General features: G+C 25.8%; 1 protein-coding gene across 18 annotated transcripts in view; it reads right to left on the bottom strand.

The window, feature by feature from the left end:
* The window catches only part of LOC129616220 (uncharacterized), a 90373-nt gene that overhangs the window by 39673 nt on the left and 35700 nt on the right, over window positions 1–15000 (bottom strand). For 16 of the 18 annotated variants that reach the window (XR_008697522.1, XM_055531736.1, XM_055531738.1 and 13 more), the window contains 2 exons: window positions 9554–10608; window positions 5068–5290 (listed from right to left, as the gene is read on the bottom strand). The exons of 1 other annotated variant lie outside the window; for it this stretch is intronic. Coding sequence is in view for 16 of the 17 variants with exons in the window: in XM_055531736.1 (XP_055387711.1) it covers window positions 5068–5290; window positions 9554–10608 (1278 nt within the window). In the remaining variant the exon portion in view is untranslated. The remainder of the gene's footprint in view (window positions 1–5067; window positions 5291–9553; window positions 10609–15000) is intronic. One more of the 18 variants, XM_055531753.1, reaches the window with a different exon arrangement.

Below are 15000 nucleotides of genomic sequence, written 5' to 3'. Positions count from 1 at the left end.
ATAAATTTTATTTAAAACTAAGTGCCAAGTTTTCTCAATAAAATGACAACCAAACAAAATAAGAACAAGTAAAAACTTTTCAGTCGAACTAGACCGACTGAATTATACCCCTGCATCTTGGCAATTTAGAATTAGCTTTCATGGTTATGTGGCAGTCACTCGGATCTGTCCTTAAAAACTCCCGGATATATCAACCTAGGATTCGACACCCAAGTTTCATGAATGTAAATATATTATTTTTCCGAATATTTGAAATTAGCTTTTACAGTTGTATATGGCAGGTAGCCGAACCTGTTAGGTCATTATATAAGAACTTCAAGGATAGCTATGGGTTATAGTTAGAACCAGGACTGTAAAATTTTGCGCAGCTAGCTTATTATTTGCTTAGTTTGATGATGTTTGTGTTATTAGTTTTTAAATAATCGTATGACCAGACGAACACACGGGCGGACATGTCTAAATCAACGCAAAATTTTACAAACTCCATACAAAAGTCAATATAGCCTTTAGGGGTAGAGCCCTGATTTTGTTTCGCCCGAATATTGGGCACCAGGCCGGGAAGATTGGAAGATGGCAGCACTTATGTATACTAACCGTACGGGTGAGGAAAGCATTTGGTACTTCCCAATCTTTAAGGCGCCGATAGTAGATGTGATATCGCGATAGTAGATGTGATAGACTAGAAGTGGTGTAGCCGCACCTTATATCAGTATTTAGGAACAACTTGGCCCTCAGGTATATTCCCAAATCCTGGCCGTTGACCCGAGTGATTTTCATGCCCAAGATCCGGAAGAGGAACTTAACGCCTACGTCATTGAGAGCATAGAAGAAGTAGTAGATAATCATATTAAAACGTCGGTCTTGCTGGAGAACCCATTAAATGGTGATTAGCAGGCATGCCAGCCGGGAAAATCTACGGAGACCGCTTTGTATCGACTAACATGTGTTCTAAGAAGAACGTTTGAACACGGAGAAAAAGAGATATTCGCATTCTTAGATGTTGGCAACATTTGCATGATGCAATAGACGGGACTCAAGCGGACTACACCTCGTTATGGATGGGTAAAATGTTGACTACAAGGGCGGCAGAGGTTAAGGGCGAGAAAAAAGACCATAAGAATATATGTGGCCAGGAGATTCCCACAGGGTGCGGTATCGCCTCGTCTGATACAGATCCTTATTCTGGATGGTCTCCTGAACGAGCTGCATCAGAAGCATCGGCATCTAGGTTATAAATATAGCCACTCTAACTTTTCAAGCATGTTATGACTGCTTTAAATTTTTGACATACTCGATGTATATGTATTATCAACAATGCCATATTAGAAAAGGAAAGAGAGCTAACGATTAGTGAATGAATCGTGAATTTAAAAGAATAAACATACATTATGTATATATGTATGTTTGTATGTACATAGAAATTTGATTAATTTAAAAGTGACATTTCTTATTAAATTTTTCTATTGATTGGTATTATCTATACATACATACGTATTTTCATACATCGCGCACTTATATTATTTTCATACTCTCCTTGATACTAACGCATACAAACACAAAATGTTCACAAACATACATAAATATTTACAGCTTTTAATTTTTATTATTAGGTATTTATGTATTTTACTTTATTTCTGCCTTCTTTTCGTTTATCAATAAAAATGGTATATAACATTTGCATGGTAACGTTGCATATAAGTATTAAAATTTGTACGAAAAATCGAAAAATATGATTGTATTTGTACAGGCAAACATATATATGTATAACCTTAATAACCGTTATCGATTTGCTCTCTTTCATTGACCCAAATAAAAAAAGGTTTTGTAGTTTTTCTTTATTTTTTTTACACATTTTTGGTTTTAACATAGTAGAACAAACATTAAATTTGGAGTTTTTCATTTTAATATAATAACATAATAAATTAGTTATTCTGACACCTGTAATGTTAATAATATTTAAAAATTCATTCATTGTATGTACACATGAATATTTAAAAAAACAAAGATTTAATTAGCAGCGTATATGTTTGTATAGTCAAGAAATATAAATTATTTGTAAATATAAATATAAACTCATACAACACAATTCTCATTTCAGTTTTCATGGCATATAGCTCAAGCAATTGAAGCCTCTACATAGTGAAATAAAAGTCATTGTACATGATTTAGGGCTAAAGAAAAACCTGACATCTTCTATAAAAGAGCATTAATGTTCAAACGTAAATTCAAAAATTAAAATTTAATAAATTTTAATTAGAAAACCGGTTTTTTAAATGACATTCGCAAAAAAAAAAACGAATTAAACAAAAATTTAAATCAAATCGTCAAGTAGTAAAACTTTACATTATTCCATTCCTTAAAAAAATAGTTCTAAATGTAACGGTTATAATCATGTTAGTTTCATTTCAGAAAAACTTTTGTAACAATTATTAAAATCTAAAAATATAAAATTATTACATTCTAAAAAAAGAAACTCGTATATTGGAAAAATTTTTTAAAAAGTTGCAGAACATATTTTCAAAATAATATCAAAATGCAAGCCTACTTAACTTTTTTATGCTTCCTTTTTACATAAAAACAGGTAAAGACTGAGTAAACCGTGCCTACTCGTAATTCTATGATACCCTTACGAATGTTCGTCAAGTAACAGTTGACCTAATTTTTATCAGGTGCACCACCAATTGATAAACTTACTCGTTTTAAATTCAAGGGAGGCAGTATGTATAACGTCACATTAATACTTTCACGTTTTTGCAGTATTTAATTATAAAAAAACTTTGTATTAATTTATACATTGAACGGCATTTTAGCAAAGTAACACAATATGTAACCTATGTACTGCATTTGTTACCACAAGTGCCTAATAACCTGATTAGACTTTTAATACACTATTTTTGTATGAAACTAAAAAATTTAACCAAAATATTTATTACTTTTAAGTAATATTGTAGTTATAATTATGTACATACATATACACACATTTTTAACGTGTGCAGTAGAACATTGAATCTACAAATATGGCAATTTGAGTATAAGTAAAGCGTCTCTCTTTTATTTTTCTTAATCTTATGTGGTACTGACTATGCAATTTAATATTTAATTTGTGAGCAGTCGGAGCTTTAAAGGATCCTATTAGAAGAATTAATAATAGGCAAAATGTCTAAAATAACAAAAAAAAAAAACAAAAGAAAAATTCATACCTTACATGCATAGTTTATAAAAGAAACTACAAATTATTTGAGAATATTTAGTCACCCGTTTCAGGAAAAATTGACCAGACAATAACGTACAGGAAAAACGTATAGCAGATATAGCGATGTTTTTCAGTTATGTGAGAAACCATGGTGTGAAAAAAAGTTTAGGTTCATATTAAGGCCGCTTTACTGGAATAATAAAGAAAAAACTTGAACCCTGAAAAACTGAAATCGACCCTGAAAGTGGATTGATTGTGTCCTCCCTTCCACTCGTACTCCCAAAGTGCTCTCTCGCGATGTATTCTTCTGACAAATTCGAGTATCTTCTGGAGATCGAGTTCTCGCTAGTCACTTGCTGAGAGAATGTAAACACATAGAGACTCCCTTCAGATATAGAGAAATATCCTTATATTGACTTCACTTGAATTAAGTTTTTTTATTACTACTACTTTACCTTATTTTACTAAATTTAACAACAAAAAAGGAAAAACTTTTTTATCATGTCATAACAATTAAAAATAATTAATTTGTAATTTATGTTATTAATTATGGCTCTTTTTGAGTTTGTTACGCAAATAAAAAAAAAAGCGTTATTATTTTTTCTTGTTATCTATCTTTACAGCAACATCATTTTTTTTGTGTTCACTATACCATTTTTGGTTTTAAGTGTCAGTGAAGGTTTTACGGTTTTTTTCTACACGCATACGGAAATAAAATGTTTGGTCTAAACCTTTTGCCTGTCTCCCATCAAATCTTAAAACTTTACTAACTTTTGCACCAGAGCATCTAGTGAGCTGGGAGACGATTCGTCGGAAAGGTATCTGTGGTGGTTTTAATCCTATTGAGTATTTCTTGAAGGGTATGAGGTTTAATTTTTACTTTCCATCTTTAAGAAATTTTCACCTTAACTTTTGGCTAAACTTTTGTCATGTACAGATTTTGCATAGTAAACGGCAGTTTAAGAAAAGTCACTTATTTGAAATTTTCAGGTGAAAATTTTGAAAAGGCTAGATTAATTATTCTACCATACACGTGACGATATTGCATACAAATAAAAATTGAAGGCAATCTATTTGAAAAAAATACATCTAAACTAATTTTTTTTTAATTCCTAAATTAAATAAACTAAAAAAATCGAAATGTAGATGTGCTCACATTTAATAAATAACAAAAGCTACATTATCATTTTGTAGATTTATATTTATTACAAGAAAATTTTCTTTCTATACTAATATTTACTAAAATCTGAAATTGATTTTAATTAAATTAAAAAGACTAAAAACTATATTTTATTCAAATTTTGTACAAAAAATGAAAATTAAAATGAATACAACTGTAGACTCAGTCTCTGAAAAAGCTATTTCATAGTTGGAATTGATGTACCTTCTATAAATATTGATATTTTATTTAGGAATTTTATAATATTGGCTTAAAGAAGATTTAGCTTCAACTATTCGTTTAAAATTTTTTGTTAAAAATTATTTCTTTCAATTTGCTTAACCAGCTATATTTCACAGGAGCTTTTATAGAAATTTATTAGGTACATACATAGGTACAATTAATATCCGTTTTGAAAACTACATGTTTATTAAAATATTCAAAAACTGTTTCTACTAAATTTAAAGAATTATTATTTCTAACGTTTGTGAATGTTTCCTTAAATTTTTTTTAACCAAAAATTATATGTAATTTTCTTGTAATGAGCGTTACTTTCTGTTATGTCGTAAAATGAAGTTATCAAAAGTTTAAATAAATAATTAATGAAATTCTAAAAAAACTCGTAAATTTTTATTTGAATAATTAAAAAATTAAACAAAATTTTGTCATTTTTGTTCTAATGCGGTTAATGAACTTAATTAACATTTATATTTACCTGGTTTTATATGTCCTTCTAAATCAGCAACTGAACCCCTTTTAACTTTTTCAACAAGTGCACCGCGACCAGCGGTGTTGGTACTACTACCTGTATTTGAACGAGGAGATTGACAACCGACTACTTTAAGACCTAATATATCTTCACCATCGTAATTTTTTCTTAATATCATATGACCAATCATACGAGTATTATCAGCTGATACTTGCCAATTAACAGGATTCTATATATATATATATATGTATGTATGTATTGTAATGTATATATTTCATAAAATATATAGTTTTTATGTATCATAAATCATATACATGTTTAAACTAGAATAGAATAACAAAATTAAATATTTATAACAATTTATGTTTTCCTAGGCTTAATTTGCTCTGCTATTCACTATTATTATAATTATGTAAGTTTTTCTCTTTTCAAATATCAAAATAAAATTTGAAGTTTTTTCTGACACTTGTTTTTTATAAAATTTTTGTGTACTGATATACTTTTATTTTATACAATATAATATTATTATTTAACAAATACATATACAAATATCCTTAAAATCTAAATAAAATTTGACGTTTTTTTTTCTTAAAATAAAATGTTATTTAACATCATATGTAATAAGTATTAAAAAAATAGTAAATATGTATTGTATGTAAGTAAAATATTTGAAAAAATAGGATAAATATATAAAGTACAAAAAGTTTACAAAAGTTACAAATATCAAAATTCAAGATAGTTTTTAGTACAACAGAACACCATACGCATCATACATGTGTATAAACACATTATATAATATAGAAAAAAAACATTTATAAAACTTAAATAGAACAGAAGAAATATTTATTTATTGTTTTTTGTTGAGTTAATTCGGGATTTTTCTAAAAAATGAACAATTTGACAAGAAAAGCAAAATACTTCTTATTTTTAGCGAAACAATTTGAATGCACACTTATAATCCTTTGATGACAACATATATCTGTCATTATGTCAAAATTAATCTGTCATTAAAGCAAGGTTCGGCATATTTAATATTCGATATTTAAAATATATTTGCTGTTGCTAAAATATTTTGAAATTTTACGAAAGCCTTGGCTTTTTGCAGTAAATAGATTGTTCGATCAAATAGTAATTTAACTGTTCATGATGTCATGATGAACTTTTTCTTTGACCAATGGCAATTCTCAAAGTAACGAAAAAAACCTTTAATTACAAAATTTTGTTTTTCAATATTTAAAAAATATACGTTGTGTATTTATTCAAACCATTAAAATTAAATTAAGGTTAATCAAATGAAAGAACGAAAAACTGCTTTCAAAGAATCTACACGTTATATATTTCCCCTTAGACAGCTAATCCTTAGTTATATATACAAAGATATTCCTAAAACTGTTGATATTTCATTCCATTCAAAATTTCGTATTAAAAACTAAGATATATGTACGTAATATTTTCTTTCTTGTCTGACTTTAATCTAGCATACCATACTTTACATACACATACATACCCCTCGCGATTTGAATATAGTCTAAGAAATGTTCTTTAGAAATTTTTTTAATTACGTATGTATTTTACTTAAATATGAATCTTATCACTAATATGAAAAATTTTTTTGTTAGTTGATTGAGTTTCATAGGTTCAATGGTTTTTAAAAGATGAAAAATTTGAAATTTTGTATAAAATATTCATACTTCAAGGTTTTTTTCGAACTTTTAAGTGTTAATCTCTTATAATATATATACGTATATAGATTGGTCGATTTACTCGGGAAAACTTTCTGCTACAATCGCCAAATTTTTTAATAAAAAGATGATGAACATCTTTATTAAAAATATTGTTGATTATACTTTAGTTTGCTGAAAAGTAAAAATTTTATGTATACTACATATGTACTATGTACATACATATATTTTTAGTTTAATAAAAAAAATATGTATAATAAGTATTTATTTTAATAATTATGTTACTTATGCTTTTTTTTGCACTAAATTTTAGAATTAAGGAAATTATAGAATAGAATATTAATTTGTCTTTACTACTTATTTATAATATAATTAAATATTATTGAATTAAAAGCTACATACATATTTATTTCAAATAAGTAAGTTAACATAGCATATAGGGTAGTAACACATGCAAGATGTTTTAAAAGAAAATATATAATAACTTTCAAATAATAAACGCTAGTGTATAGTTTAAACTACGATATTTCCTAAATTGTATATATATTTACATAACTATGTCGAAAATTATTTTAAATATCAAAATAAATATTTAATATATATATATAATATTGTATTAATGCAAAATATTCAAAAGTAAAAAAGAATATTTCTCTAGAACAAAGCTATATGTATAGAGCTATATTTTAATATAGATTATAACAATATATTTTTTTAAAATAAAAATATTTTTGATCTAAAATTAACATTTTTAAAAAACTACGTTTGACTTATTTCGGAACACTAATGTATAATACTTATTGATTTCAAAATATCTCACTTTTTATCTTAAATAAATTCTAAAGAATACGAGTACGTCCTTTTGAAAAAATTTTTACATTATTATACTATATAAATATAATAAGAAAAAAATAATTTACTTCGTCGCAATACCATTAAAAAAATATGTTAAGACTGCAAGTTCTGTGTTGAATATTTAATAATATTTTTAAATAAGTATATAATATCTACTTTATAGCAAAACTATAAATCTATTTGTATTAAAAAATAATTAACATACATAATATATAGTTATGTAATTAATACAACTCAAGATAAGTACAATTATGTAAAGCTTTATGAAATTTACAAAAAAAAAATTTATTTACGTAATTGCATGCGAGTATAAAGCATAACAAAAAATATAATAATAAATAAAAAATAATAAAGAAAAATATATAGATATAATACTAAATAATCAATATACAAACTAAACTAAATACAAATACTTAAAAAGCTATTATTTAATATACCGTAAATCTTACTTTAGTACATACTTTATGTATTTAATATATGTATATACTAAAAGGCTTAAATTTCCCAAAAACAACAAAAAAAAATTTCAATACTACCTCATAAAAATATACATATATATATATATATATATACGTATGTATATGTATATACGATTAATATTATTGTAATATATTAAACGAAAATATGAAAACTCTTAAAACTATGTGACTTTTAGTTAATTTATGTCGGATTATGAATTCATATAGGTATATAGTATCATTGTTTGTACTACATACAAGTACTACATATTTGAGGAAGCAATCAAATATATCAGTTCATATGAATATCTTTCACAGAATCAGACAGAGTATGCAATAATATAATATCTTAATATTTCGCCTCTCAAAAATTACCAGATTCTATTCCTTCTATACGCAAAAATAATAAAAAATTAAATTTAAAACAGTGATAAATAAAAAAAACGGTAATTTTCCAAATTATAATTGTAAAAAAAAAAGGCTTTCTAACAATAACAGTAAAGTAGAAATAATGAACAAATAAAATATTAAAAGTGAAAATTAAGTACTTCTGCCAACAATAAGTACAAAAGAAGGAAAATATCAAATTATTTGTAAAATTATATACAATAAAACAAAATAAATGCAGTCTTCCAAAAGAAAACAAAAATGTAAGCAATAAAAACTAAAATTAAATACATTGATTAAGTTTTAAATAACAATTAGTTAATATTAGCAATATTTAAATATCAGAAATAGTTTTAAATTTATTTGAATACAATATTTGTGTAGCAGCCACTTACATATATAAATGTACATATTTGTACACATATTATTTGTTTCAGTGTGAATAATTAACGTAATTAATTTTCTTGTAACCATTACCAATAATAACAAATAATACATATGTGCATTAACAACTTCTATTATATTTGATTAAAATGAAATAGAGTTAAACGCAATACAACGGCATATTTACATATACATATATATGAGCGTATAAATATATACACTTATGCATATACATGTATACTATATGCGATCCAAAAATAAAAATAAAGAAAACAATCATTACTATAACTTTGGCAGATTCTAAAAATTGCAACATAAATTTGACGTAGTTATAATAGGAACTTTCTAAAACTGTATACATATATTATATAGAGACGGATTTAATTAAATTTTGCTTCAAAAACTTGATGATAATTTTTTTTGGAATCATGTGTATACAAAGTTTTTTAAACATTCAATTTAATTCAATTCAGATTCAATTATATTTTACAATTGTTTTAGACCAACGCCATAATGAATACGTGTATGAAATGTTATATTAGATTTTTTACTTGAAAAATTTCTTTTAAATTTCCCAAATTCAGTTTGTTTTATATTAGTTTTTAAATTTAAAATATTCAGTTAACACTTCATATTAAATTGTTCCAATGAATTTTCTTTTTATATTTTAATATTCTTAAATCGAAATTTTAGATCTATTACTATTAATATTTTTATTATTAGTACCTTTGGGCCATCTCCACGATTAGAATCTTCACTACTTGTAAATGTACTGCTTGTATCGATTCCAGAATCTTTAGTGGCTGAATCTTGACTACCTTGTCTCTCTGATTCCCATCTTGACCAATCATCAGTTGACATTTGTGTGCTACCACCGCTAACTCCTGTAAATGAACCGCCTAAATTGTGTATTAAATTTGTAGATGCATTATGATGAGCAGCCTGTTGTTGTTGGGATGAACCAATTAAAATTTGACCTCCAGTTGAAATTGATGAAGGTTGATGTAAACTGCTTTGAATTAAATTGCTAACAGTTAATGATGAACCGGTACCACTAAGATTACTAGTGATTAGATTTTGTTGGTGCTGTTGTTGCAATAATCCACTACTAGTATTTGATCCACTAGAATTTGATGAAGCAACAGCTAATGAAACTGCTGCAGTAGGTCCAGTAATAGTGGTTGCAGTTTCATTTTCATCATCATCTTCATGACCATCAAAACGGACAGTTTTCTTTATTCTACGTTCTGTATAACGCCGATTATCTTGTGCAGATGATGTTGTATCATCCCAATAAGGATTATGCGAAGTTTCATTATTCGTATAACGATCGTATGAGGTAATGATTGGTTCACCTATTACTATTTGTGGATTTGGTAGAGTAGATGTTCCAGTTCCTGCTGTCGCTTCTGTTGATGAAGCATATTGATTTTGACCAATCGATGTTAATGTATTACCGGTAAATGACAGCGATGGCACTGATTGTTGATAGTTTAATATATTTGATGAAGCTCCTGTCAATTGTGAACTACGATATTGTTGTGGATAAAGGCCAGTTGTTGCTGTATCTGGTATTTGGCGTGATGATTGTGAATAATATGATTGTTCTTGTCGATCATGATTTGTGCGGTTAAATATATTTTTTTGTTGAACATCTAGTTGTTTTGCACCAAGGGAATAACGACTATCCGTACTACTAATTATTAAATCGGTTGATGTTAAATCTGTATCACGTTCAATATTCCATCGATTATCATAATAGGATTGGCCATAATGATCAACTGTAAACGTTAATAAATAGTTTTGGTAGTATGGGTTTTGTTTCTTTCATTTTCTAATGATTTTTTTAAGTTTTCTCTTAAAAATTTTGAACCAAAAATTTTCAAATTTTCAGTTAAAATGTTAATTTTTATAATATTTAATAACTGCAAATTGAAAAAAAAATTGTGTTGTCTAATACGATTTCCTAAACAAATAAATTATAACTTTCTAAGAAATATTACCTCAATTTATATTTCCTATTGAAAAAACAACTACATGCCTTTGCGTAATTTTTGTTAATTTTAAATATTTTAAAAAATAAATCTGTAAAAGTATATAATATACAAAAAAACCTAGCATAAATTCTTGCTTACGTTCTACTTTCACTTATAATCACATTTTAAATACACCTAATTTTCTAAATTTTTTCGTATCGTAAAAACTATAGAAAAAAATTTATTTAAATAAAAAAGTAATATGTCAGTTAGTGAACAGTTATAAAATAAATTCTAAGAATTTAAGTTAAATTTAAATTTTCAAAGTTCTAATCATTATTACGTTTTAAAAACAAATGCTGAAAAACATAGCAATTCATATTTTCATTACTCTTAATGACGCCGACAACAATTTTGTTATAAAAATACTTAAAATTTAGATAAACAAAGCAAGAAAAAACTCATTCAAAACATGGCATCGCTATTTTCATATACGCAACCTGTATTATACAATGGCAACTTCCCTGGTCTTTCACGTATTATATTATTTTATGCAAAAGCTTTAAAACAAGTTTAATTATAAAGAGTCAATACAAAAGCGGATACAATATTCTGAATTTAACCAGCCATGATTATGATATTTTCTCTTCAATCGAAGAATTTCATACTTAATTATAGTTGTACAGTCAACAGTGTTACGGAATAAAAGGTACACGTAAAAGGCAAAACAAAAAGTAAATAAAGGTAGTAATATAAAATTGAAGCTTAAGTTTTGGAAACATTGTTTCAGATATTAATAAGTTACCAATTTTATGTGAGCGAATATCTAAAAACAAAATTTTTTTGAAGTGGCAAGCAGTAATCGAAAGTATGTTTTTTATCAAGCTGGTAGCCTAATTAATGACCTGTGCGCTAAGGATCAAAAGTAGATCATAATGTACTTTGAATTAATTATATCAATTATAATATTATAAACGTATTTCTTACTGATTTTGTGAGAAAGACTGAAAAAGGTACTAAGAAAAGCCCTAAAAAAATAATCCAATGGTTTAGTAAGGTGCTTAGGTTTAGTTGATATGTAAATGATCGCGGTTCACGTTTTAATCCCAAAACTTTTTTAATTCATCAAAGTAAGTATATAATTAAAGATTCTGCATTTGAGGTCCAGCAGTTAAAGTCTGACAAAAGAAAAAAAACTATTTTTTCCGTTTGGCTTTTTAAAAATTTTTGAAAACATGACTTTTTAAAGTTTTTTAATTAGTCATATTATTTTCTTCTTAATTTTTCTTAATTTACTCATTTTAATAATGAAAAATTTTAAAATAAAAAATAAACTTTTTTGCTAATTTTATAAATTGCAAATATGATATTTATTTTTAATATTCGTTGTCGATATTACTTTTTCGATATTTTTCACATTTTATAACGTCTTCGAAGAATGTGGTTTGAACATAGTTTGTGAACTCTCAAAACAGCAAAAGTCATTCAAAAATTTTTTCAAAAAATGCTTAAATTCTTCAATATTGTACCTTCAAGATTTTGACAATTCTGCATTATCTTATATTTTAAATGTTTTACCAAACTTGCATAATATCACATTTTGAAAATTTTGACGACCATCAATAACCAATTCCTATTTCATATATATACTCAATAATATAAGCATTTTTAATTTGTCCAAGACTCTATTTATTTCCATTATTCCAATAGATAATTTTTTTATATTTTTTTATTTCCAATTTCTGTTTTACCATATGCTTCATAATTGTAGCTCTATTTTTATTGCATTTTAACGATTATATAGAATATTAAAAGCATTTTAAAATGTCATACATATTTTAGTCTAACTATATTATAGGGAATTCAATTTTTCATATATTAAAAAAATCTGATGTGAAAGTGTTAGAAAATATTATGAAAATGCTTTTAAATACTTCTTTCCAATTTTTAGGTCTTAAGTAAGCTTTTAGTTAACATACCCACAAAAATGTACATTTGGCTTTTAGTACAGTTTCGCTTTATGCTACCCGAATTCCCTGAAATGCTCGCCAATTAGTTTTGATAACAACCAGAACTCATATATCGAACTTCAAGAAATTCCATCAATTCGTTCCGTGAATATGGTAAAAAATGTAAAATCGGCCCTCAGAGCAAACGCAGAAAGGCAGTGGCTTGCTTCCCCTAGCACGGTATACTATTGTTAAACTTTAGAAAAACAAAATGGCCGTTCAAATTTACCGTTATCTAAAGTCCGTTTTTTTCAAATTTTTGATATAGTTTTTCTTCTAGACCCCAGCCTGTAGAAGGTTGAAATTTTAGGGGCTTTTAGACACTAATAAATGCTTCATTTCGTTAGAAGAAAATTTTTTTGCATGTCCACCCCCTCTCAAGTTATCGCCTCTTGAAATTTGTAAAATTTGAATTTTTGACACCTTATATTTCCGAAACCGCAAGATTTTTAAAATTTCTATAAGCGTAAAAAGCTAACGGTAAATTCCATGACATTAAAAAGTATAATTATTTTCCTTAACTCACACAATTAAACCTTAAAATCGAGCACTATGTTAACCCCTCTTTATTTTAATTTTCGCTTTATTTAAAAGACTGCATAAATCGTTCATCCTAAATATATGCAATCCTAGAAATAGTTTCGTTTATGAAACTATTTTAATAGTGTGGTAGATATGCATAGACTGTATTTAAAAGCAGTATTTTCACTTGTTGAAGGGAAAAGTGCTACAATACAAAAGTGCTACAATACAACTTTATGTTTTATTTGCAAAACGGATGTCACAGTAGGTCACAATACCAAAAAAATACTTAAATACTTATAACCTTATTTATCACTGTCAATATGAAATAATTCTCCCGTAAACTAAAACTATAAGCACACTCTATACAGTTTATATTAAAAAAATTAAAAAAAATTAAAATACATAAAATAAAATAATTGTAAAAATAAAGAGAAAATATACGAAAAAACTTAAAACAATCGTTTTTTTAAAACAGTATGTGTGTATAAAAGAACTGATTGCATTAAATATTTAAAAAAAATGAAAATGACATGCAATTTATCATTAATTTAAAATATTCGTTTCAAAAAAAAAAAGAGAACAGATTAGAATATGTTTGTATGTCACAAATAATAAAATTTTACTTAATTAAATTCTTATATATGTATATATAGACACATAGAAGACTAACACATGTAAATCAAATTTCATATTTATTTTTGCATATATCTATATTACAACGTTGTATATTTATAGTACATAGAATAATATTAAATATTTATTTAAAAAAAATAAGAATTATAATAATTTTTTTTAAATATTATGTATACATATCCTTTAATATCCATTAAAAAAAGCAATTGTATATATATATATATATATATATATGTAAGTAACGTAAACATTGTTAAGCGATTTGTATCTTAAAGCGAATAGACATTTGATATTAAACATAATAATCATATAATATTTGGATTAATAAAAAAAAATCAAACTGAGAGAATTTAGTAATGATTATCGTGTGAAAATCGAACGAAATCAGAAGAAAAAAATTTTTAATTAAGTAATTATTAATAAAAACAATCGGAAAAAGGTGCATTTCAAAATAGAGAAAGATAGTAAACAATAATATATGTATATATCGCTTTGAAATTATGTATGATGTACTTGTATATGAAGTATACATAGACTTAATCTTTTAATATAAAAACAATTACTAAAATAAATATTGTAATTGAATATTACTTTTAAATTAAATACAGTACAATTTCGATTGAATTATATGTATATGTATACAGAATATACTGTAACAAACTCACAATGCTAACGCAAATTCATTGCAAAATTATAAATGAATCATACACAACAGCATTTTTATTCTATATTGCAATTAGAACGTTCTGACTTCCATATTATAGAAAAAAAATCTTATTAAGGCATACTACGTTCGACTCAAAAAAAATTGTGTTTTATTTTTTAAAATATTATGCGTTCTACATCGTCTTAAAACTGCTTAACTAGTAGAAGATGTCGCGAAAATAATTTTCCATTAAAATAAGAAAATATTTTATAAGTAAGAAGACCATCGACTTTTTAAATTTTAAGTTTTGAAAAGAAAAATTTGTTTTGTTTTGATATACTTAATTTTTAAAGTTTAATCAGCTTTAAAGTGGTTTCAAAACGT

Source organism: Condylostylus longicornis, unplaced genomic scaffold, assembly GCF_029603195.1.
Source record: "Condylostylus longicornis isolate FDR11 unplaced genomic scaffold, ASM2960319v2 ptg000163l, whole genome shotgun sequence".
In the NCBI taxonomy this organism is placed as follows: Eukaryota; Metazoa; Arthropoda; class Insecta; order Diptera; family Dolichopodidae; genus Condylostylus; species Condylostylus longicornis.
Note: the sequence above shows the minus strand (reverse complement) of the source record. Positions and strands in the feature narration are given on the sequence as shown.